Source organism: Apteryx rowi, unplaced genomic scaffold (assembly GCF_003343035.1).
Source record: "Apteryx rowi isolate R43461 unplaced genomic scaffold, aptRow1 scaffold_46, whole genome shotgun sequence".
NCBI classification, from domain to species: Eukaryota; Metazoa; Chordata; class Aves; order Apterygiformes; family Apterygidae; genus Apteryx; species Apteryx rowi.
The window spans coordinates 3,741,760-3,766,303 of record NW_020450716.1 but is presented as its reverse complement, the minus strand read 5'-3'; the positions used below and the strand labels follow the sequence as shown (position 1 = coordinate 3,766,303).

The 24,544-nt window shown below is 37.4% G+C and overlaps 2 protein-coding genes across 8 annotated transcripts; one reads left to right on the top strand and one right to left on the bottom strand.

Annotated features, from left to right (window-relative positions):
• Positions 1–634: 634 nt before the first annotated feature.
• Positions 635–4,480, bottom strand: RWDD2B (RWD domain containing 2B). Of its 2 annotated transcripts, none has more exons than XM_026077753.1 (5): positions 4,375–4,480; positions 3,249–3,464; positions 3,081–3,148; positions 2,077–2,442; positions 635–1,349 (listed from the first exon to the last, which is right to left on the bottom strand). In XM_026077753.1, the coding sequence occupies exons 2-5, from the start codon at positions 3,453–3,455 to the stop codon at positions 1,112–1,114; spliced, it is 879 nt and encodes a 292-aa protein (XP_025933538.1). In that variant the 5' UTR covers positions 3,456–3,464; positions 4,375–4,480; the 3' UTR covers positions 635–1,111. The 2 variants fall into 2 exon arrangements, with proteins under 2 accessions (XP_025933538.1, XP_025933539.1); XM_026077754.1 differs by lacking the exon at positions 4,375–4,480 and adding an exon at positions 3,886–4,085.
• Positions 4,246–24,544, top strand: USP16 (ubiquitin specific peptidase 16). Of its 6 annotated transcripts, none has more exons than XM_026077746.1 (18): positions 4,246–4,332; positions 5,932–6,030; positions 8,081–8,256; positions 8,934–9,037; positions 11,377–11,480; positions 13,338–13,519; positions 14,482–14,574; positions 15,300–15,430; positions 15,791–15,878; positions 16,907–16,985; positions 17,904–17,995; positions 18,820–18,876; positions 20,029–20,196; positions 20,795–21,467; positions 22,215–22,309; positions 23,550–23,636; positions 23,953–24,109; positions 24,227–24,544. In XM_026077746.1, the coding sequence occupies exons 2-18, from the start codon at positions 5,970–5,972 to the stop codon at positions 24,349–24,351; spliced, it is 2,472 nt and encodes an 823-aa protein (XP_025933531.1). In that variant the 5' UTR covers positions 4,246–4,332; positions 5,932–5,969; the 3' UTR covers positions 24,352–24,544. The 6 variants fall into 6 exon arrangements, with proteins under 6 accessions (XP_025933531.1, XP_025933535.1, XP_025933532.1 ...); XM_026077747.1 differs by lacking the exon at positions 4,246–4,332 and adding an exon at positions 4,575–4,660; XM_026077749.1 differs by lacking the exon at positions 4,246–4,332 and adding an exon at positions 4,893–4,974.

Below are 24,544 nucleotides of genomic sequence, written 5' to 3'. Positions count from 1 at the left end.
ACTTCAAGCATGTCTTAGGTCCTTTTGATCAAGCTGCACTATTCCTGTAAAATAACAAGGACTGACAATTTGTCAAGGTTTCAAGTAGAGCAATACCACACTTGTTGAATGAAATCATTGCAAAATACCACCACAAAAGGTGTCTAACAAAGTCCACACATGAGATTTTAAAGGTAAGAAGTTTATTGGATTTACACAGCAATATTAACATCAGTAGTAACCAGTGTCCGCTTTTTATGACATGTACATGATTTAGATATAGAAACCATAAACACAGAAACAAAATTAGCCTTCATATCTTGGATATGAATTTGTTGAAATCAGACTCAAAAACATAAGTAGCATTAAATTAGCACTTTAAATTAGAGCACTGCAAACTTGTAAACTCAGTAGGGTAAGGATTGTTTTACTATTTTGGAGTGTACTGTAAGGGAACCCAGTCCTAGGTAAGCTTCTACTATAACATGAGTAATCAATAGACTAGACTCCTCAGCCACAAATATAGTGGAGGCACCACAGTATCTTTCTTACCTGCGTACATATTTTTATCTATGGAAAATTCTTACTCCTGTTAGTAGGTATCCTAGCTTCAGTGAAACTATTCACATGACTAAGAAGCTGCCCTCCTCTTTTCTTTTTTTTTTTAAGAAAACCTATTAATATCATGACAGAATATACTTTCAGACAGAAAGAAGAAAAAGACTGTTACCAAAAAGTCTTCATGTAGTGTACATAAACAGAGTAATAAATTATGTAAACATCAGTATTTCTTTCTTGAGATGTCTACATTTCATTTTTGTCTCTTCCTACAGGTATTTATTCACTATAATTCCATGTTCTGGAACTCTGCCCAGTAGGTTATCAAACATTTTTTCTGGCTTTGTAATTAGGTATGTACTCTAACGATCTGAAAACCCAAAGCTCTAGTAAAGCATTCATTTAGTAATTTTCATTATTCAAGATTTCACTGAGTATTCGTTTTCATGGAAAACTGGATTCATCATAAAAAGTAGAAATTATTAATCCCTTCRCTGATCAACTGTTGCAGAAAAGCTATGGAATCTCTTTTAAGGATTAACTTACAAATATAGGCACTTGCACCTGTAGCAATCTAATGTCCTTCAACTCCAAAGTACATTTGAAAAATGTCAGCACATCCTTTTTCTTCTAAAAAATGATACAGCTGCCCCAAATCCATATGGTTTCCTCTGGCACCATGTGCATCAAAACATTTTTCTTCCAAAGTGGAGAACTTTCTTTGTTTCTGAATCTCATCACGTCCTCCACCTTCCAAAGAAACATCTTCTCTGTGACGAATTAAAATTCTCTTCCATGTTAATCTTCTAATTCTGAAAGCAATTGGAGAAATATGAATCTAGCTGTAAAATGCAGATAGTTTTAGAAGATACTATGAAATAGTTACAATCACTGAAGTCAATAAATTTAATTTGTACATGCTTCTTGGCAGAGAGAATGTTTCCCTAGCTCGTCATAGAAATACTACTCAAATGCAAAAACTCCCATAAGCTTGAGCTTGTTTCTTTTTATATCTTCTCAGGATTAAAAATCTTTAATGGTATTCCTCACAGAATAATTGGTGAAGATGTGGTTTAAATTTAAGTGCTCACTTTTGTCTTGTCTATACTAAGAATTCTCACATCTGCATCCTATTCATCCTAGGAGTTTTCATACTCTCTTAGCTGGTATAATCAAATAGTAATGTTCATTTACTCTGCTCTATTCAGAAATATAAATGATGAGAGCAGAATAAAATATGAACTTAAAACAATATAACAACATACATATGTAACAAGATTGGGGTACTGCAGTCCACTGCTACACACTGAAATACAGAGAGAACAGAAATAGCAATGTGCACTGGGTATTAGCAGCTTTCATTATTGTAACCAGCAGTAGAGTGGACATTCAGAGTTGTAAATGCACTGTGACAGAGACAAATACTACAGACAGGAGGTTGGAAGGAGGGATGAGTTTCCCACCTTCCGGCCACATATACAACTTGAAAAACATAATATTCTAACCACTAATGGTACTTAAGTACAATGAAAAGCTAACCTTGACCAGAACTCTTCACAACTACTCTGCAGACCTTCTACACAAACCACACCTGGTTTCCCAGGCATGCAAAACCCTGACAGAGAGAGCTCCTTGGCCCAATCAATAATATTCTTTCTTTTTTGCTTGTTGTAGATGTGATGACTATAGATCCATAATCTAGTGAAAACGATGTCTTCTGACTGCATAGCATCTGATGTYGTCACTGAGGAAGACGAAAGCTCTCTGTCAATGTAAGCAACTCCATGATCTTTAACCCATTCTCTTGCACTCAACATGCAAGGCTCACCACTGCAGTTTTGCATCAAATATGTTTTTAGATCAGARTTCAAGTGAATCTGCTGAGAGCGGCTTAATAGGGGTGACCTAGAGAAAAATATAAATACAGTTGTAGTTTGCTTACAGTTCAGCATGCTTTTCAGTTTTACTTCAAGCTGCTAAAAAAATCAGATGGTTTGCACTTACTGTCAATATTTAAGTCAGGTGGTTAGCTACAAAAAGGTCATAACCAGTATTTAATCAATGTGCTAACTGTTGAGTCCACATATACTGCTATCAATCTGTAATTTTCTAAAATATACAATGCTACAGAATGCTTCGCTAAACAGAAATGTTCCAGTAAAAATAACAGAAGTCAGGGAGTAACAGTATTGCGACAAGGGAAGAATAAGACCACTGAGCAACCTTTCATTCCTTCAGCTAGTGTTAAGCCTTGTCCAAACAGGTGACAGTCCCTGAGCATCAGACCTATGAATGGTATCTATATGTGACCACTCTGTACAGAATCTGGCACTCCTCCATTCTTTTCCCATTTTTCTCACTTGTATGTTGAGGACACTGGAGAAATCATATCCTTGCAGATTTGTTTTTCTTCTGACATCATTGTCCATCTGGCTCAATTTGATTATAAACTATGAAAAAGGACTTTTTGCTATTATATCTGTATATATGTAGTACACTGTAGTTTTTAAGCATTTTTATTAATTGTATTTTTAATGCCGTACCTCACAGTAATTTCTGGTAGAACAGCTGGATATGTAAATGGTAAAGCACAGCACATAGAAAACTCCACCTAAAAACAAATGATCAGACATTAAGTTGAAGGAAGCTCTAAAATCTGACCTGAAGTCCCACAATATCATAGTTTTTTTTTCCAAAAATATTTACTGTACCATAGAGKCATCAGGGACCTCTGCCTTTACATTCAGTATAAATTGAACTTTTGAAGATGGCACCTCTGCAGACTGGTTTTCAACATAGTGTTTTAGTTCTGCTACAGCCAGCTGGTCAGTCACAATGAACTCCTCTTCATAAGGAAACATGCTAGAGAGTAAATCTAATTCAGAAATTTGTATCTCAGCTTCTTCTCGGTTACTCATTTCTATTTCCTATGAAAAGGAGAAATTAGGAGAGAAGAACATATATGCATGAACAAGTTCATTGTCTACCCCAATGTAAATCATATTATTTCTTGTAACCAGACCTATTAAAACATGTTGGCCATTCAAAAGCTTAAAGAGGTATTCTGTGAGTTCACAATGTTTCCATTAATCTGAGATGGAACAGAAATTGATGTTTTAACAGAAAATGTCTTGTTCAGTCCCATGTATTCTGCACACAGTTGTCTGTGTTTGGTGACTGGAAAGCTGGACAAAAGCGTATTTAGGGACCTTTCATTCCAAAAACGTGTGCGAAAGCTAAGCATCCTCGGCCAATTTTAGGATTAACCGGCCAATTTAGATTTACTTCAACTACCTAGCTCTAGTTCCACCGAAGTGACAGAGCTGTTACCCCATTAGCACAACGTACAGCTTATTTTTAAAGTAAGGCTGCTCGCGCGGACACACTCGAGCAGCCGCACACGGGAAGCGAGGCAGGACAAGGACTGCGTGGCTGTCCCCGGCCCCCCTAGCCGCAGCGGGCAGCCGAGGCAGAACCGCACAGCGCCGCCCCACCGCAGGCCAGGCCCGCGGAGCCCCATGCCCCAGGGGCCACGGCCGTCGCCCACCGAGCGGAGCACGCATGCGCGGGGGGGGGTGATGAAGCGCCGCGCATGCGTCGGCAGCCACAGCCGCCATCCCATTCGCTCCCTCCTGCTGTGGCCTCATGGCACTGCCTCCCCACAATGCAACGCGGCGGAAGCGCGTAAGGCAGTGGGTGGCCGTTGCTCAACCGCCAAGGGATGAGGTGAAGCTGCCGGGCTGCTCTGAGGCAGAGCCATGTGTCGCGAAGCCGTGTGCCCTGCGGCAGCGGCAGGTGAGGGGCTGAAGCCCGCCGGCCCCGCTGTCGCGCTCCTACCGCTCCGGCCGCCGTCCTTCCCCCGCCCCGGGGCTCGCTTCTCCGGCGCTCGGCAGACTCCGCTCCGGCCGGGGCACCCGGCTTTCCCTACTGGTTGCGGCGTGCGTCAGTAAAGACTCGGGGGGCGGGCTCAGGCGGGCGGCGCTGGCCTATCGGAAGCAGGCGGGGCGGTGCAGCGGGGTAGGCTGCGCCGCGCCGCGCCGCAGCCGGGGTTGGCGTGTGCGGTGGGGCCCCCGCGGTGGCGGCGGAGCCGGGCCCACGTGGGCGGCGCGCCCCGCGCGACGGGGTGAGTGGGGCGGGGGGCCGGGCCACCCCTGCCCTTCCCGCCCGCAGGACGCGGRGGGGGGGCTCCCCGCCGGCGGCAGGTGTCCGGCGGGGGGCGCGGCGCGGCCTGGCGCACAGCGCGGCGGCGGTCGCGGACGTGCCGTTGCGGGCGTTATCGCCCGGTTCCCGCGCGGTGCAGGGGCGCTGCCAGCTGTTAGCGGCCGCTCGCTGCAGGCGCTGGGCGCTGCGGTGCCCTGCCTCGCGTAGGCTGCTCCGTGGAGAGGAGCCCGTCGGACGAGTCTGTCCACGCGCGGTGCGGCTTAAAGCACTAGCTGTGTGCGTTCATACTCCCGTGTTTTCCTGGCAGAAGAAAAGTCAATTCATGCAGGTTTTTAGTCGTTTATAGTTGTAAAAGACCAATTATTTTAGCTTTTTTAAGAAAAAAAATGTATTATATGGGCAGTTTATTGGATGAACAGGCAGTTCCTTTTCTGAACAATCTGAGCGCTAAGTTTTTAAAGGTGATCTTTCCACTTTTGATGAAGCAGTTGCCTGCCTATTTCTAATTAACTGGGCAATCTGTTCTAAAGGCATGCGCCTGGAATGGTTTCTCACACAGAAGATCCTCTCTGTGCATCATGTCATAATGCCCCCAGTCCTAGTTTGTCGTTGATTCCCTTAGTCCGGCTTCGTTTCTTGGCAGCGATAGCTCCAGGCAGGATGCTGTGCTGCTGTGCTTGGTGCACTGTGGAGTCCGAGCTGAGAAATGGTTCTAAAAGGATGGGTGTTGCAAGGCAGATATAATGCTATGCTGACACGTTTATGTGGCTTGGAGTGTGGACAGCAGGGTCAGGCCTGCCTGCAAAGACTGCATAGATCAGCAGTTTTGAACTTTTACGCATTTTCAGGGGATAGCAAAAATAAATTTTGAAATTGGCCTGACTTTTTTTTTTTTTAATGATCTCTTGTGAGATAAGCAATAGAGCCTTACAGGAGCTGCATGGCAGAGGCTAAAAATCCCTTACCATATGTGCAGTAGCTGACTTTTCAAAGGGAAGCACTTGGCTTAGGGCTCTGTTGCAATCGATCACCCTTCTAATTCACACTGGGATCTTGCTTCTGCCGATTGCAACTGTTTTGTGTTAAAACATAATCCATTTTCTTTCAAAAATATCAAATTAAAACAGGTTAACTCACTTCGAGAGACAACTTGGTGATAGAAATAATCTATTGTCTAACTACTGTCAAATAAAACTGAAACTGAGTTTCTGATTTAATATTTTTCTTTGCTAGGTCCCAGTTCTGTGTAAGGAAAACTACAGACCACAAATATGGGAAAGAAACGCACCAAAGGCAAAACCACACAGGCTGATGAGTCTCTGGATATGCTGGGTAGGTTTCTTCAGAGACGCCTATAGTCCTAGGAAGAAAAATGTTGCTTTTAACTTCAAGCAGAGAAGGCTTAAACTCATTATTATCAGAAGAGCTTTACAGTAGTCACTGACTTTGAAGACTTAATTACAAAGTGTGACTTTATATAACTGAAACTTACATCTTTCAAGAAGCATTGGTCTTGATACTTTCCTAAATTTGCTGTAAAATAATAAACCTGTCTTGAAAACAATTACTCAAACAGTTCTTCGCTGACATATAGATCTTATTAAGTTCTCTAAGACTGCTTAATGTATAAAGGATTTGTAGAGTCAGGTGCTAAACTTGTCATGACAAGTTGGTTGTCCTTGTCTCATGGTAGCTTTTCTGTCCTATGGTGTTTTAGCTCTTTTGTCTTTTTCCTGGAGTTGAGACCGCTGTCTGCTTTGCTATTTCTCATCTTTTTCCAGCAAAAGATCAGTTACAGTGCAGTTGCTGATGGCATCTCAAATCTCTCTTGGCTGAATAGGTCAGCTCACTCTGAGAAATACCTATAAAGCCACAAGTAGAAACTACTAACAGTGATCAGTCTTAGTTAATTTCACTGTATAATAGCAGCCAATATCCAAGAGCTTTATTTCAAAATAAATATAATTTTGAAGTTGTAGATGAAGCTTGTGCCTTTAAAAAAGGCTTAAAGAATGCATCTAAACTCTAGATGCACTACTAAGCTTTTATCAGCTACCGTTTGTACTGTGGTAAAATCCTATAATCTTGGTCAGAATCAGAAGTCTAAGTACAAAACTTCCACTGGTTTCAGCTCATGCCAAGAAAAATTTGCCATCTTGAGGCTCTAATCTTGCATATGGTCCACAGCAAAGGTAAATCCAGAGCTGTTATGCTCTCTCTGATCTGAGCTATAAAAGTACCTCTGCAGCAAAAGACTTGAGAGTTGAATTATATAAACAGCTATGTAATTCTTCTGGATTGAAATTTCATGAGAGAATGCGTGGGTTTTTTTTGTTGTTTGTTTGTTTGTTTTTTAGCATATTAAGCATATATGTTGTTTTTTCTTTTCATGTGGGTTACTCTGTGCTTTTTAACTTTGAAGTGAGTATTCACGCTGTCAGATATTTGACCTTGTATTGGCAAATTTAGACATTTGTAAATGAAAGTAGTGAAGAACTGTGGATTGATGATGCCACATGTCTTAAAAAAAATACACTGTATAAAAGAACATCAAAAAATTTTTTTTAAATATCACGCTGGTTATTTGGGAGAAGTTGGATCAGTTTGTGTATGCATCACCTGTCAATCAGGAATTCTCCGTATATGACTTAAGCTTTCAAGCAGCTTCTCTTTACCCTCAAATAACTGAGTAACCAACAAAAGAAAAAGGAGGGGGGGAGTTGAACTCTTAAGAGTTCCTCTCATCAATGTGTGATTGCAGTTCTCAGTTTAACCATTCCTAGCAAAGTTTAGCTAAATAGATGGGGTTCACACTAGGCCTGGAAGATGCAGCTCTATGTAGGGTGTAGTATTGTAAGGTGACAAAGATATAGATGCGATGACTCTGCCATTGCTCTTTGCCGTAGTCTGTTGTGTAACTTCACTGAGGCAGCTCAGGTGGAAGCATAATCTTACCTCCACTTTTATAGGCCAGCCAGGTGCTGCCTTGGTGACTAGGAACCATGGCAGTGGGCTGTAGCTGCTCCCTCGGAGGCTGTGGGTATTGTAATGCCACAGTAATAGAAACCCACAGCTTGAGCAGGCCTGGCACAGTAGGTAGGTCTGTATACAAAAGCTCTGTCAGCTTCTCTGACTAGATGTAGATTTGAGTGATACTTTTCTGGTAATGAAGTAGTTTAGGATCAGCAATATCCCCAGATTGTGAATGGATAACAAAGAATTTCTTTCTGATACAGTTTTCTGATGTCTGCTAAATTTTCAGCCTTTCTTTGGCTCTAGAAAGGTCATCTTGGCTTCTGGATTGCTCTCTGTGCTTTTGAAGCCTAGAGACGTTTACACTTGTTATGCTATCTACATCCTTCTTGTGCTTTCTATTTTGTAGAACCTGTGTGCAAGCATATCCGTAAAGGACTGGAACAAAGCCATCTGAAAAAGGCATTGCTGAACGTGGAATGGCATGTTTGTCAGGACTGCAAGACAGATGATAAGACACCAGAGAAATCTGAGGAGACTGACGAAAGCCCTTCCATATGGTTATGTTTAAAATGTGGCCATAGGGTATCTCTTGTTTTGTTGTTGTTTTGCCTTACTATCTTTCAGTGCCTCATAATATAGTTGAGCAAGACAGCTTCTGATTAAACCCTTATATCCTGCCTTATTTTTTAATCTGAAGGTGGTGCTATATAAATGATTTGATGTACTTCAGTGTGATGAAATATGTCTGTTCTGAATTGCAGATAAAATACTTGGAAGCTTGGCACAAAGGCATTTAGCAGACTTAAGGCTAAAACACCATCTTAAGGACTTAATTCTCCTCTTAAAGTCTGAATTCTTTTGCCAGGAAAATAAATATTTCTGTTAATGCTCCTAATCAGGAGCATTATCAGGATTTTCATGAGTGTTTTGTGCTAACATTGGTTTATTAAACTTAGAACTGTGCATGCTGAAGAGGTTTTTGGTTTTGTTCTGTTTCATTCTTCAGTTTTTTCAAATTGGAGTTTGTAAAGTGGGTTAGATATCCAGTCTCCAAGCAACTTGATAGTTATTCTTCACCCAATAAGTTACTTTTCTCTCTGTAGAAATGCATCTTGAAATAGCAACCTAACTGTTCATCCTAGTTAGTTTAACATAGTTTTAAAATTAAAACTGATTAACTATATTTATATTCTGACTTTATATATGTTTCATTGATAGTCAACTGGATTTTGTCACACTTCTGGTTATCAACATTATAGGGCTGTGGCAGAAATTCTCAAGAACAGCATGCTTTAAAGCATTATGCAACGCCAAGATCAGACCCCCATTGTTTGGTTCTCAGTTTGGACAACTGGAGTGTGTGGTGAGTTTGTCAGGCAACAGTTATAAGACATAGCTAGAAGAAAATGGAAGTTGGCATATAGTTTGTTTTCCACACAAAAATCCCAGCAGTCTTTCAAGATTTACTGAATAATTATTGCCTTCTTGTAAAGTCTATAACTAGAAAAATTTCATAATTAGAGTTGAAATGGACCAACTAGTGAATATTGTTGATTTTATATTTTACTTCTTTTGCTAAGTCAAAATATTGACACATGGAAATGTATGTTGTTACGCAGCTCTAAATCTTAACTTTGGTGGAAGTTCCTTTCCAATGCATGTATAGTGAACAATTTGTTGATTACTTTTATTTTCTCAATAAGTATGACTTCTTAATTCCATATTTATAATTAAGCAAAACTGTAAAATTACATGATGCTACTGGACCAATCAAGACAAATTCTATTGGTGTGGTAATATTTCCTTCTCTTAAAAGAATAGCCTATTATAGGTGAAGAACCTTCATGCTTTAAACTGCCATACAGAAGTGTTGTGCCTGACATAGTTTTTATTCTACTTAGTTGCTTTTCTCTAAACTTACTTTGTCATTAAGTTTTATTTTATATAACATTATCTTTCTACTTAATCATATTTAGCACATATGTATATATATAATTAGTGTTTTTATTGATCTCTAGAATGGAAATGGACATTATTAATAACATTATTAATGAACGAGTGAATCTCCCTTTGTGTTTTTAAATTAGTGCTAAAATCACCATTTTGAAATGCTTTATTTTCTCTGTTTTAAAATGTATATGGTTTTTAGATCAAAATACTTGTGAATGAGAGGAAGTTGACTAAGCAAAATATTTTGCTTCCTTTTGGAGAGAATAATTTCTTGGTTGTGCAAATTTGTATAAAAAATTTCTTCGAAAAAATTATATGATACTGGGTGTAAAACTATTGCTATAAATCCAAACCTTCAAGAACTGTATTCCATAGTGGGGCTACTAAATAGAAGCAAAGGCAGTTGTAACCAGAACTTACTAATGCAATGGATGTATGAATAAAGTTGGAGATTTTTAGAATCTCTCCATAGTGTGTGATTGAAATTGAACTTAAATAGTACTTTTAGAAGTTAAAAGAAACAGTTTTGAGCATGGAGACAAAGAGGACAGTCCTAGTAAGTCACTATATTCTGCTATTTAGGGGTTAAAACAGGTGCTATTGTATGTATTTGCAGTACTGGTATGATGTACCAGTCACATGTACTTATGTTTTTTCCCCACTGGTCAAACACATCGCTGATAAAAACCTTCCTTCCAATTCTTGATTCCTTCAAAAACCCCTATAAAATTGTTGACAGACAAAAGGTTATTGTGCTAAAAATGGCTTGTGGAATTAATTATCATTTGTTATTCCAAGAGTGAGGATGCCCATTTGTTTAAAATAAACAGATTGACCATAAATAAATACACAAAGATTGCAAAAGTAGACCGGTTTTTTCAATGAGACACAAAGAAATGTGAAAATCTCAACTAATGTTGAGGATTGTAGAGGTTTAGGGAAGCAATTTACTGCTTCCAGGATCAGAAAATATAGTCTGACTCTCGGTAATCCTGAAATCTGCTAAATGCATTTGTGCCTAACAACTATAATTGGTATGTTTCAAAATGCAGAAGTATTTGCATTCTCTTGGGTTTATTTTGTGAGCTCTTCAAAGACCTGATTGGGCAGAAGTACAAAATTTGTCCGTATAACTCTTCCTTATGCTGTATGTGGTCTTGAAGAATTTCAGTCTTACTTGAGCCATTATCACTGCAGCTTCTCTCGCAGTTTTGTTTAAAAGAGCTCAGTGGTCTAATCATTCTCTTTCTTTCTTCATAAAGAGAGAAATAGATTTGTATCAGCAACAAAAGAGCAAGTAAAAGCATGTATGATTGATAGAGCACACAGATCTGTTTCTTGTCCAGTTCAAACATAATACTCCAAATTTTTTTTCGTAACATAAAATTGGTAAGTCATTTCCTTTAGGGCCTGATAGTTCAGTTTCTTTATTTTAGCAAAATTTCCCTTGTACTTATTTTGCCTGAAGCCTAGATATCTAAGCACATCTCTCAAGGGTCTAATTCATGTTTGTAGATTGCATCCTCTGATTACTGAAATCATTTAATAAAGATAATCTTGCTAGCTTTTTATTCTTGTAGTCAGCAATAAATTAAACTCTTCTCTAAGACTTCTAAATCTTAAACAAAACAAAACTCAATTGTAACTTTATAACTTTGTGTTATGACATGCATCAAATCAGCAAATAGTTTAGGAATTTTAAACATTTAAAAACTAAAATTAATTTTATTTTTTGGGTTGGGGTGGAAACAGGTGCTATGTGTGTGATAATGAAGTTCCATATAATACTTCAACCCGATTGGGCCAGACTGTGGATTATGTTAGAAAACAAGTTTTCATTGACACATCACGTACAGGTAAGTAGCTGTAGTATACACACAGTAAACTAGAAAGCACCTTAAATGTAGCAAATCGTATTGTAAGTCAAGACTATGCTAAATGAGATTTAACTTCTGGAGCATCTTATGGTAAAAAAAGGCTGGTTTCTGTCTTTACATTTTTCTTTGTCAGCATTCTGAAAGCGTAAGTAGCATCCTAGCCCACTAAGTTAATTGGGCAGGATTTTGCTCAGTGTCCCCTAAATCTCTGCAGAACAGAAATACAGGAATAGGAATTAAAAAATACAGTCTTACTATGACATTTGCGGTGGGGGGAGAGAATGTGGGAATATGGTATTGGGCTGTTGTGTGAGTAAGGAATTCACTATCAGTACTCAGAAGTATCACATTTATTCATCAGCAAGACTCAGTCTAACTTAAGATTTGAGGGAAAACTTAAAATTGTCATTGCTTAAGGATAGTTTGTTTTTGTTGCTATAGTTTTTTGTGTTTTTTGTTGTTTTTTTCCTAAGTAGTTCTACAGTCCTTGAATGCATCAGCTGGAGTGACTAGGTTCCCAGCTGTTGCGACCCCCTAGCACATTTTCTAATGGAAGGAGTAAAAAAGATTTGTCTTATGAAGCCATACATTTGGCATATGTAGCTTCTGTGCATTCAGCACTCTCTGAAATGGTGTTTTCAGCCTGCAGTCTACCTGCAAAAAGTGTGTGTGTGTGGGGGGGGGGGTTCATTTATTTTTTAAGTTTCCACAACATGCCGTTTCCTGCAAAACTGTTTTTCTACGAGACATTTCCGTTGCAAGACTTAAAAGAATTTGCCTATCAGAATGCTATAACTTGTGGTTACCAAAAATTCCAGCATCATCCTACAGTTAGATCAAATCACATCCCTTTTGGGAAACAGCAACTATGTAGCGATCTCCAGTAGTTGCCTTTGAGTATTTCTTCAGGAAGAAACTGAGGTTTTCTGACAAGGAACCACATTCTTCAGTGTCTTTTGCTGAGTCTTTGCCTGTTTGTACACTTAATATTTGAACTTTATATTGCCAGAATTTTTGCTCCAGTTTGAACTGGAACTGGATGAATACCTGGGTGCAGAAGTTGCCTGTTTTAGGTGTTTCATCTGTTGTCCTTCCTTTCTTGTCCATCTGCAAAGATTATATTGTCCCTCTCTTTTCCTTTTTCTGAGTCGGTGTTCCTTTGTTTTGAAGTTAATATTGGCCTACAGTTTGTGAGAACTTTGTCAGGAGAAGACTGGCACACTGGCAGAAGCAGTACAGGGATTATTCAGAAAATTCCCTGGTGCACCTTTATGGTTTTGTTAAACTAGTCATTGAAATTTTGAGCTATGCACCAAGGTAATTTTGGAGAAAATATCTTGATTATTCTTAAAGAATATAAACTTCCCAGTTTCTGCTTTTTAGGTTAATGAAATGAGCACAAGAATGCTTTGAGAGTGGGAGACCTGTGCATTTCATTCCGCACAGTAGTGCTGTGTCCCATGGGATACTCTTTCAGATGCCATCCTGATGGATGTTATAGAAAGCCCTAATGTAGATGATGTTGTAACAGGAATGAAATTTCAGATAACACATGCTGAGTTTCAGGGATTGTTGGCATGAATGGCTTGTTGGCTAAATAGCCCGTTTCAATCATATGCTGATCTGAAATGGAATTTCAGGGTTTTTTTTTTTTTTTTAATCTCAACTCTTGACAGTTTTAAGAGCCTAAAACAGTAGTGTTACATTTATGATAATTCTGTAATTGTGTGTGTTTTAAATTTAAAACTTTGAGGACTTCTGCTGTCTATAATAACTTTTTTCCTAGCCAATTTCCTGTTACTGGATTAATATATGGTATGTTTTTTGTTATTTCAGTAAAAACACAACAGGAAAACAAAGAACTTGAAAATAAAAAAGTAATAAAAGACAACAGGAATGAGCAAGAAAAAGAAGACTCGCTCAAAGAAGAGAATTCTCACTCAAGTACCAATTCGGAAGTGACTGTGAAAGGACTTAGTAATTTGGGGAATACATGTTTCTTTAATGCAGTTATGCAGGTACAATAGTTGTTACTGCTTTTTAAAAATAAAAAAAAATGAAGCAAGAAGCAATAGCAAAAAAAAAAAAAATTTAAACATGCCATACTGTACAGCCACCCAACTAGATTGCATTTTTTTTATCTGCCAAGAATGACAGGTTCATGCTAAAAATACAGAGTTGGCCCAGAGGAATGTGGGGCGGTGGAGCTGCAGGTTCAGACTTGTACTAAGGGAAGATACAACCGATTGCCTTCTCTTTGAGGGTCAGCATCTTTTACTGATAGAGGCTGAGCATGCCAACTGCCTAATTTAGTAAATAAAAATACGGTCTGGTATATTACCCTTGCTGACCTCTTAGAATATGAGAGAGCAATACCCAAAGACCACTGGTGTTTGTTGAAACAAAAATACCTTTCTCAGCAGCAAGAAATCAAATAGAGCTAAATATTCACTGGATAAGTATAATGCATTGCCATCTTGTGTGTATTCCTCAGCTAATAAGTGTTTAGATAGAATGAACTTACCCTTTCAGATGTATTAAAACTTGCATATAATCTTGCGATCTTTGGGTCTTAACACTGACACTTTATTCAAGCAAAATTCCCGCTCTACTCGCAGGTTTTGGTGAACTGTTTGATATTTATTACATGCTTTAATCAAAGGAAATGGATGCACTGCATGTTACCTCTTGATTTAGAAGCAGGCACTAGTAAATACATTGGGTCAAAAGATCAGTCTGCAGAAGGATAGTACATGTAGGGCTTCTGCAATCTAAAGTAATGTATGCAGAGGACACTCATAAGTCTCCGTAGCTCTGCGAAATTTACCTCATCTTAACTATTAAACCTTGTCATACTTGTGTTTGGAAAAATTAATCTGCTGCTAATTTATTTGCCATAAAAATCTATGACAAGTGGAACTACACTGACCTTCTGCTTGTTCCCCAGTTACCAATCTTTTTCTTTCTTTATCTTCTACAGAATTTATCACAAACTCCAGTCCTGAGGGAGCTGCTTAAAGAAGCTAAAATGTCTGGCACAACAGTTAAAATACAGTCACCCGAGTTCTCCATGGTATATATGCTTCAACTGCCATAGTGATTTTTTTTTCCTCAAGTCTGTTAAAGAAACAAGCAGTACTTTCCTCTCTGGATTTTAAAACTGCTTCAGTTAAATGCTAACAAGATTAAGATGTAAAGTCAGTGGGAACTTTACCATTGACTCCAGTAGAGCCATGACCTCATTAGAAGTGAGAGAGCACTGATTCAATACTATAAGTATTAGTTGTCATCAAAGAAGTAATTACATCATAATTATGTATTTAAAGGATAAAAATGCGTAACTTTTGGCATGGTGTGATTTGTCTAAATGCAAAATAGTAAACTGGAGCATGTCTCCAGCACTAACTTTTAGGTAATGTACGTATCATTAAAATCAGGATTTGGCTGGGAAAGAAGGGTTGTTCATTTTAAGAAGGTGTAGTTTTTTCCTAATAAAAACAAGAAATCCAGGAAATTCTGAGTTGCAGCTATATATGCAATATATATCTAAGCAATATAGTAAATATAAGCAATAAATAGTTACATGATTCTTAGCTCAGTGTTTTGATTCCATCTCATGAGAAACCATTCTCTGGTTGTTTTTGTCAGGTTAATTTACTACCATTCAGGGATTTTGTATATACTGTTTTGTAAGAATATTTTCAAGAATTGAAGAGTTTAGTTTTAGGAAAAACTTATTCCAGACAGATTTGTCACCAAATTAAAGTACAACAATGTTCTTACTTCTGTTTAAAACAGGAACCTCAGCTGATAAAACTAGATCAGCCAGGTCCTTTGACATTAGCCATGTATCAATTCCTGACAGAAATGCAAGAGACAAAAAAAAGGATAGTCACTCCTAAGGAACTTTTTGCTCAGGTTTGTAAAAAGTGAGTATCTGTACAATTGTCTGGCATAGTGAATATCAAAAGAATTTTTCAGGTTTTTGAAAAGAAGGGCAGCTTTCTTCTTAATTGCATTGAGTTTACATCACAGCACATAAACTTGTGTAATTCTTAATAAGGTTTTGAAAGAAGAGGGTTAGGGACAAAATAAAAATGAATAGAAGTAAAATGAAAGAAACCTAGTGAGAACTTCTTCATATTTTCAGAAACCTCTATATGCTCATGCTCACTGCTTTCATAGAAAAATTAAAAACAACTCATAATAGACAGAAAAAGACAAAGTCTTAAGCATAACTGTCTACTTTTAAGGTGAATTATGCCTTACAATTATTTTTCATTTAACAGAGCAATACGATTTAAAGGTTATCAGCAGCAAGACAGTCAGGAATTGCTTCGTTACTTACTTGATGGAATGAGAGCAGAAGAAATCCAAGTGAGTGCTTATTTCAGTTTTGTGAGTTAAACACTGAGTACATTTTAACGGAGTGCATCTGTTCATTTAAAGGGTTTTTTGTTGGTTTCGTTTTGTTTTGTGGGGGGTGTTTGGACTTTGGGTCATAAACTGATGCTCACTGTGTGAACAGTTGTACTGGTTGAAGTACCAGTACTTCGGCTTCTTCATACCCAAGGCCAAGGCTTTCATCTCTTCTGGAGGGGAAAAAGTGCACTCCTTAACTTTTTCTGAGAGAAGTGAACCCCTTAGAGTGGGGATGGTGTTGCATAAGCACTTACCTGAAGCAGCAACAGAGATCTACCGGATCAGCAACAGACCTGTAGAAGCAGGCAGTTTCTAAGTAGTGCAGTACTAAGGAGCAGCCACAGGTAGTACTGGTTTCATTTAACAGAACTACATTCAAGGAAGGTTTCTGTTTTAGCCTGGATGTTTTACATGTACTGTATACATTGTTTAGGTTTCTAAGGTAATAATCTCTTCTACTTTTGCAGGAAGCAATGTGCTGTTTTTTCCCTGTGCTCTTCTAGTAAAATCAAGTAGAAAGGTTGAGTTTTGCTTGCTTTAAGGTCTTTTTTAACACTTTTTAACTTACATGTCTGTTGTCCTTCAGAAAATAGATATAGACTTGTCCAAAACTATTGTAAAAATAATGGGTTTGGAGTATGTCCTAAAGAATGTCCTTTGTTAATTTCTGAAGTGCCTGAAAGAATTCTTGTGGAAAAAAAAATATATATTTTTTTTATTTTAATTTGGTAAAATATTTTTATCCTCAGACTAATTTTTTTTCTCATACTAATTGAAACACTATGGTTGTAAGCTTGCTTTTTTTTTTTTTTTTTTAATATCGAAATGCAGGAACTATTTTGTATCCTTAAAGGCATGTTATGTTTGTACTGATTCTCTTAATGGGTAAAGATTTATTTTTTTTCTTTGTCTGAAGTGTTTTGTAAAACTGACTGAAATAGTTTAGGGAATTGTACAGTGAATGCTTGTTTTTAAACTTTCAGCGAGTAAGTGCTGGAATACTGAAGGCGCTGTCTGACTCTAACAAACAAAATGAAGAAGAACTTAAAAAGAAAATTAAAGGTAAAATACATCTTACTAATGTTGTGATAATTCAGACTTATCTGGTTCATTGACGTACACAAAGTAACATTACTACTATCAACTAAAAGACATGTATTTAAGCAAACAATTTAATGCCATGTCCTGAATGTCTGTGCATCTAGAATGTGTGGCTTGGATATCTTGAAGAGTCTATTTATTTAAAGGTCTTATTGACCTTGGTGGGGTTACCTTCTTGAACAGAGTAAGAGAGAACTGATTCTATAGTCACTATCCATTAAAAGATGTTTGGGCACTGTTTCATCATCCAAACACCATGTAAGAAATTAAAATATTAGCACATGAATGTAGTGATTTACTCAATCCTAATAGCCCATAATTACTTAACAGTGGCTTCAAAAAAAAAAAACAACCACTAAACAGAAGAATTTTTAAACTTTTCAACATAAGTTAGGTTTGAAGATGAAGAGCAAACTTAAGTTCAAAGTATCTGCTATGCTGGGAATATTACCTGAGGAAATTGTTTTTGTTTATAGAGCACCCATCTTGACAAATACTGATACTTCATTTTGTAGCTTCAGACAGTTGTTTGACTGACTTAAATTTTGGGGGGGAAAAAAAAAAGGAACTCTTCCTGGAAAGAGTTTTCTTCTGAGAAAACAGAGAAATGCATTTGAGTTGAGAAATTAGTAAAGGTGTTGGTTCAGTCAAACTGTCTTCTCCTGCCAGTGTGTTTTCACCTCCATTCCCTTGACATACAAAAGGAACTTAAATTAAGAGTCTTGCTGTAATTCCTGGGGAAACGAAAACGATCTAATGTATTCCATCATACATCTTACAGACTGGATCCTCTGTTTTTATATTTGGCATGCCATAACTAAATAGGTCACCAAAATATTATATACAGTAATAACTTTATATTTTATTGTCAATTCTCAGAATATGAAAAGAAAAAGGGAATACAAAGCTTTGTAGATCGAATCTTTGGTGGGGAATTAACCAGTACGATTATGTGCGAGGAATGCAGAACTGTAAGTAGACTGCCGGCTTTGAATAGTCTAGAATACAATTTTTATATGTAATCTGCAGAAGAACCCCAAAGTAACTATATGTAGAAATAAGTGGAATTAAAGAGGTTGGCTTCAATTAATACGTTTCTAAGTTTTGATTAGCTGCATACTTTTCAAAGAGGGGCATGGTTTGGCTGGAATCTTTCTTCCCTTATAGTATAAAGCTAATCTTCTAGTCCCTTCTAAATGGCCTCCAGAAAAAGAGGGCAGCAGGAGCGAAGCTGACTCTGCTGGAATAATTCACTCTTGAATTCTTGGTGATCCTCTTCCAGCGAATTTTAGAGTGGATGAATTGTTCAGCTACAGGCAGTATGCTGCCTGGGGCCCTTGTTCCTTTTCCAACAGATTATTAGGTCTGCCTCTTTCCCACACAGGAGTGACTAGGGGGTTGCAAGGAAAATAGTTACAGGGAAAGTGCGGTATCAGGATGGATAATTCATCATGAGAATGAATTATTAGTGAATGGGCTAGATGAATGTCCTGATAGGGCCTGCAAGATTGGTATCTGCAGTCTAAGTTAAGTAATCATGTTCTAGGCCACAAGGAAAATGGTATTTGTGGGAAATATTTCTTGCTCATTTCTGTGGTAATGTAACTGGTAGATTTTTGGGTCATGGATAGCTGTTTGTGAATGTAGATTAAAACTGAGTTTCATATTTGTATGTGCAAGTAAAAGCATGCATTGAATGCAGATAAGGATATGTTAAAATAAATCTATGGACGGCAAGCAGCCACTTCAAAAAAAAAAAAAAAATCTAAGTCAAACTCTTTAATATTCATTTAAGGTATCCTTGATCCATGAGTCTTTCCTTGATTTGTCACTTCCAGTACTAGATGATCAGGTAAGAAACTGTACATACTTGGTTTTTTGGCTTTCTTAGTTTTTGTTTGCATACACAAAAACACCTTTATTACATGGTCGTTAGGGAATGAATTTATGTATCATTCTAAAGTCTCTCTTAAAAGTCAACATAATAAATTTGCACAAAAATATAGAGAGTGAGATTTTCTTGAGAATCATTCCTGTAAATTGCAGCTCATAAGTTGTCTTTGGAAAAATACTGATAGTGTGTTGGTGATTTTGCTTCTTTGTCAGTTTATTCCCTAAGCAAAATTAGATAGATTATCTAGTATGTTCAAATGTTGTCTTACTACAGTAGAAGACTGAGTTGTAAATGTTTCAAATTCATCTTCACTGTTGTAAATCTGAACTAAATTGGATGACAGTGATGGGTTCCCAGTGATATACTTAAATGCTTTATATTTTAATTATTTTCATTCAGTTTTTATGCATGGAGAGGATTAATGCTTTCAGTCTTCAGAATATTGGATAAAGTTAAGAAATAATTAACCATTCACTCTATTTATTCTAACAATATTTGATCAACCTCTAGACACTCAAAACACTTGAGACTTGTTCCCTGTGTTTCATTTTGATAATCTGCGTGTGTAAGATTTCAGATTTGTCATTAGCGTTGCTCATGCAAACACTAGTGACTAAATATTAAAATGAAATCTCCTCAGCCAAAGGGATCATGTCTTCTGCAATGAACAAATTTCATTTTAGCAGAAGCAAATGAAGAGCAATGCTGCAACATCTGTGGAAGGTAGTTCAATTGAAAATGTATCCAGCTGTGTAAAATGTTAGTCTTCAGTGAATTTAATTAGGTTTACATTTGTTAGAGTCAAAGGTAATGTTGCCCCTTTACATGTTCATAATTTGGCCCTGATAGCCTTACTTTTTGATATTGTTTCATTCTGAATTTGTCATTTCACTTGGGACTCCCTCTGGAGTGAGGTATCTCTTTGGTATGGTTGCCATTGGGTTGGCCTAAATGAGTGTAGTCTCTAAAATGTCATCTCTTGGGTTGAAAAACTCCRAGAATAACATGCTCATCCCTGAAGTTTTCTTTGGACTACTACTATGTTTTTCTGCAGAATAACATAACTAATTTTGTACTTGTTCTGAGGGTTTTTTGTTTTAATTTTTGTAGAAGTTAAAAAATACAAATGAGAGAAATGCTAAGAAAAACAAAGAAAAGGAGTCTGAAGATGATGAAGATAAAAACAATGACTGTTATGTTAAACAGAGAGATGAGCTCCCTAGTACAAGTAAGCACCTTCAGAAAAAAGCGAAGAAACAGGCCAAAAAACAAGCCAAGGTTGGTTTTGATAAGTATTTCACTTTTATTAATAAAGCACTTGTAACTTCTGGTAAAACAAAAATTTTCTTTTGCTTCTTTAATTTAGAAGGAGAACCACTGAGAAGAGGACAAGTTATAATTTATTCTCATGCAAATTCACAGCTGAAAAGAGCAATTGCATATACATCATAGCTATTAAGAAGTTGTATGTTCTGTTAAAAGCTGCTGTGCTAAGAATAAGTTAATACCAAAGCAGTGTGGAATTTGTGTTGCCTTCTGTAGCAGCATTAATTTGTATCAAATAGCCRTTCTCCTGTCGTGTAAAACTTCAGAATACAGGCATGAAAAAGGATCAGGAAGATATAAGGAGAGTTGTTAGCTGTATTTTAAAGATACTGTGTAAAGAGGTAGAGTGAGAAGCTATGTTTGAGTGAGGATGGATTTAGTATTAGTTACTTTGAATTGACGAGCTCAGATCACTAACTCATAGATTTTCCTCCCCACCCCCTATTGCATGCTCTAAAGATTTTGATAAGGAAACGGTCTGAAATGCTAAACACCGTTTAAACTTTCTGTTCTTCTTATATTCTTACGTATCATGTATTCCAATTTTTAGAACCAGCGCCRTCAGCAAAAACTTCAAGGAAAGGTACTTCATTTGACAGATATCTGTGCTGTTGAGCAATCAGAAGATCTAGAGTATAACCAGGAAATAAAGGCAGAAGTTTACTCTGAAAAACCTGACCTGAAGCAAGAAGAGGAATCAGCAAATGACTGCAAAGATCACTGCTTAACACAAAAAGACTTAAGTATACAGGGAAACAGTACAGATGTTCAGAGCACGCATGAAAATACAGGAAAGCCAGAACAAGAACATGTGGAAAATGAATCTCACATGGATCTCCCTATGGAAAACTTGGATTCTCCTATAAATTTTGTCARTGGCCTTGGCAACCTATCCTTGAAGGAAGATGATGACGATGATGATGAAGAGGAGGAGGAGCTTGCTACTGACTTTTCAAAACTACACTTGCGTGCCAATACTGAATCTGATATAAGTATTTTAGATGACCTTCAAACTGTTCCAACAAAGATTCATGAAGTGGTGACTGAAGATCCAGAAACAGCATTTTGTACTCTTGCAAACAGGGAAGACCTGAACCTAGAAGAAAGTTCAATCCATCACTGTTTATATCAATTTACTCGTAATGAAAAACTTAGTGAGACCAATAAACTACTCTGTGATGTATGTACACAAAGACATTGTGGACCAAAGAAGAACTTAAAAAGTATGACAAATTATCTTTCAAAAGAAAACTCTAAAACTGTCCCTATCTGTCACTTGGGTGGGTGGGTGAGTGGAGTGGTGTTCCTGAAGCAGCAGTTGTGTAACTTGCAACCTAATCTTAGATCAGTAGAACCAGTATTTAACAGAGACTGTGAGAAGGACAGTCTTACTCGTGTTAAACTGTACGAAAGTAAGTTCTTACTTGAGCAGAGTAGTGGGTTCACAAGCTTGGGTAGAGAATACTGCAGGATGGAAAGAGTGTTGAGGAGGAGGAGTGAGTTTGGTTTAGGTTTGTTTTTTTGAGGGGGGTGGAAGGAGGGCATTTCAAYCTAAAACTTCATTATGTGGTTGAATGAAGGAAGTGGTTATTTAGCAGACAACTTTTTTGTTCTTTAAAGTAAAACTTCTGCTATAACAGTTGCAGGGAAATTATGTTGGCATTTGCTCAAAAGACCAATAAAAGCCCCATGCGGCTTCTGATTATGGGAGTTGCAGAGAACATGGAAGAATTGATCCTGCTTATGCTGATGTTGCTCAGACATAGTGTGAGCTGGTTGCTTTTGTGACATAGGATCTGCAAGAAGGCAGGTGTTGTGCAGCTAGTCCTGTTAAAGGGGAGTGTTCAGTTCCTCAGTCATTGTAGCAGATGAGTAGATGACATTGCAACAGTGTAAATAGTGAAAATAATCAATTTTTTGCTGTAACATTTGTTTAGATGTTAATCATTGATACTTTTTGTTTTTTGTAGGTGAAAAGAAGTATGTTTATACCAATGCCAAAAAACAAATGCTTATTTCTCTTGCTCCTCCAATTTTAACTCTTCACTTAAAGAGATTTCAACAGGTAACTTGCAGGCTGTTGTTGCAAAAATACATATGTATATAGTACCAGCATAATATGTATATAGCTGTATAGTACTAGCTTAACCTAGAACCAGTGTTAGCATGCTTTAATTTGCTGTAAGGCTGTTTTTTCCAGGGTTTGGAAGGCACTGGTGGGTTTTTCTATTTGTGGTAGTATGTGTTTGTTTTTAACTGAAAGAACATTCTACTAGTTTTCTGGGAAATACTGTTTTGGGAACACATTTCTGCAATTTATTCATTTACTGTTATTATTGCTTACTGTATCAAGTAGTGTCTTAGTATTAATTGCTTGCTGCTACTACAGCAGTTCTTGGACTCTTACATCAGTAAAGGTACAGGCAGGATAAGATCCTTTACTAAACAAATGCAACAAACAGGCTAGTAGAGTTGGAAAAGAGAGGAAACTGAAGCCTTACAGGGGTGGGGGGAAGAGTGAATGGAAAGCAAGGCAACTTAAGCCTTACCTATAGACACCAAAGGAAAGGTGGCTTATCCTTTTTTCCAAGTTACAGGAAATTTTTTTTATTTTAGGGCTTTAGGTTTTCAAGAAAGAAACAGGAGAGGAATGGGGATGGGAGACAGTATTACCTTTTCTAAATTTAAAGCTGTTAAGTGATTTAGTCAAAATGCTTGAAAAATAAGGGGTATAGCTCTTAAGTAGATGAAAATCAGTTCTACAGAGTAAATAGAAATATGTAGGATACTCGAAGAGACCATAACATAATTGAGGAAAATACATTACTTCCTTTGTTTTTCCAATTTTGATACTGGAATATTACTTGAATAGGGTAGGAGTAGAAATTCCTTCAGTTCTGGCAATCTAAAACTAGATTGTCAGGCATACTACAGTTCTACAGTATCTGAGAGGCAAGAGATGTCTTCAAAGTAGTTACATAAGTATATAGAGCTGATTTTTTTTTTTTCCATTTCTGCTACCATTGTTAAGATACCAAAAGAGTGAGTTAAAGAGCTGTCTTAACTCGTGCTCTAGTGCAGCATGTAGAGGCAAGGATGTAATGCCAGAAAAGCTTGGGTATTGGGGAAAAGAAAGGGGGAGAGAAGGGGGAAAAGCAGTTTTATCCATCTTATTGTAAACCTAATTTTGTATGTCTTGTTAGGATTCATAGACCTTCAATGTGAAGTATCTAGTAAATGATAAACATGGTTTTAATAGGTTACATTCTAACACTGTGACTTTTTTTTTTCCATGTCCTATTAAGGCTGGATTTAATCTACGGAAAGTTAACAGGCATATCAAGTTTCCAGAAGTGTTAGACTTGGCTCCTTTCTGTTCAGTTAAATGTAAAGTAAGTGGTGGTAATGTAGGGGAACAGATTCTCCCTTTCCATATTTTAACATGTTTTCAAAATTATGCTGCTTAGCAGAATCTCTTTATACATGCTTATCAAGTTTCACTTATTTTGCATGATAGTACAGAATACCTTGTAACCTGCATGTGAGTCTGTCAGTATACTTCTACTGGTCATAGTTGTGGTAACTTGCATGAATCTGTGGTGACTAATTTTCTGTTCATCAGTAAAGAAAAATAGACTGAAGAGATCATATTCTAGCCTCGTTAAAATCCAGTACCTCAGTGACATACCTATGCTTTTGCTTTTATAGAATGTGGCTGAAGGGAATACAAAAGTATTGTACTCTCTCTATGGAGTTGTTGAACATAGCGGCACTATGAGATCTGGACACTACACTGCTTATGCCAAAATGAGAAATACGAACAATCACCTTTCTGACCTTGTCCTTCGAGGAGAATCTACTCAAGGTGAACATTAGGAATACTTTTAATTAGTTCTTACTGCAGAACAGTAACGTCTTAAATGTCTTTTAATAAATTAAAATGTCTTTTAATAAATTTTGCCTCCTAAATTTTCTTTTACAGCTTTAGAAACTGAACCAGTAAAAGGACAGTGGTTCCATATTAGTGATACCCACGTACAAGCTGTGTCTGCATCAAAAGTGCTGAGCTCACAAGCATACCTCCTGTTCTATGAGCGACTGCTGTAACTCATCTGAGAAGCCTTCTTACATGTGCAACCATGTTTAAGCCGGCTGAAAGAAGGAATGGACTTGCAAATCATGTTGTTCCACCTTGGAGCTGCTTTATGCTTCTTAGATACACTGACAAATGAAATGATTAACTTATACTTTTTCCAGTGTTTTCACTACTTTTAAATAAAAGTCTTTTTTCAAAATTACA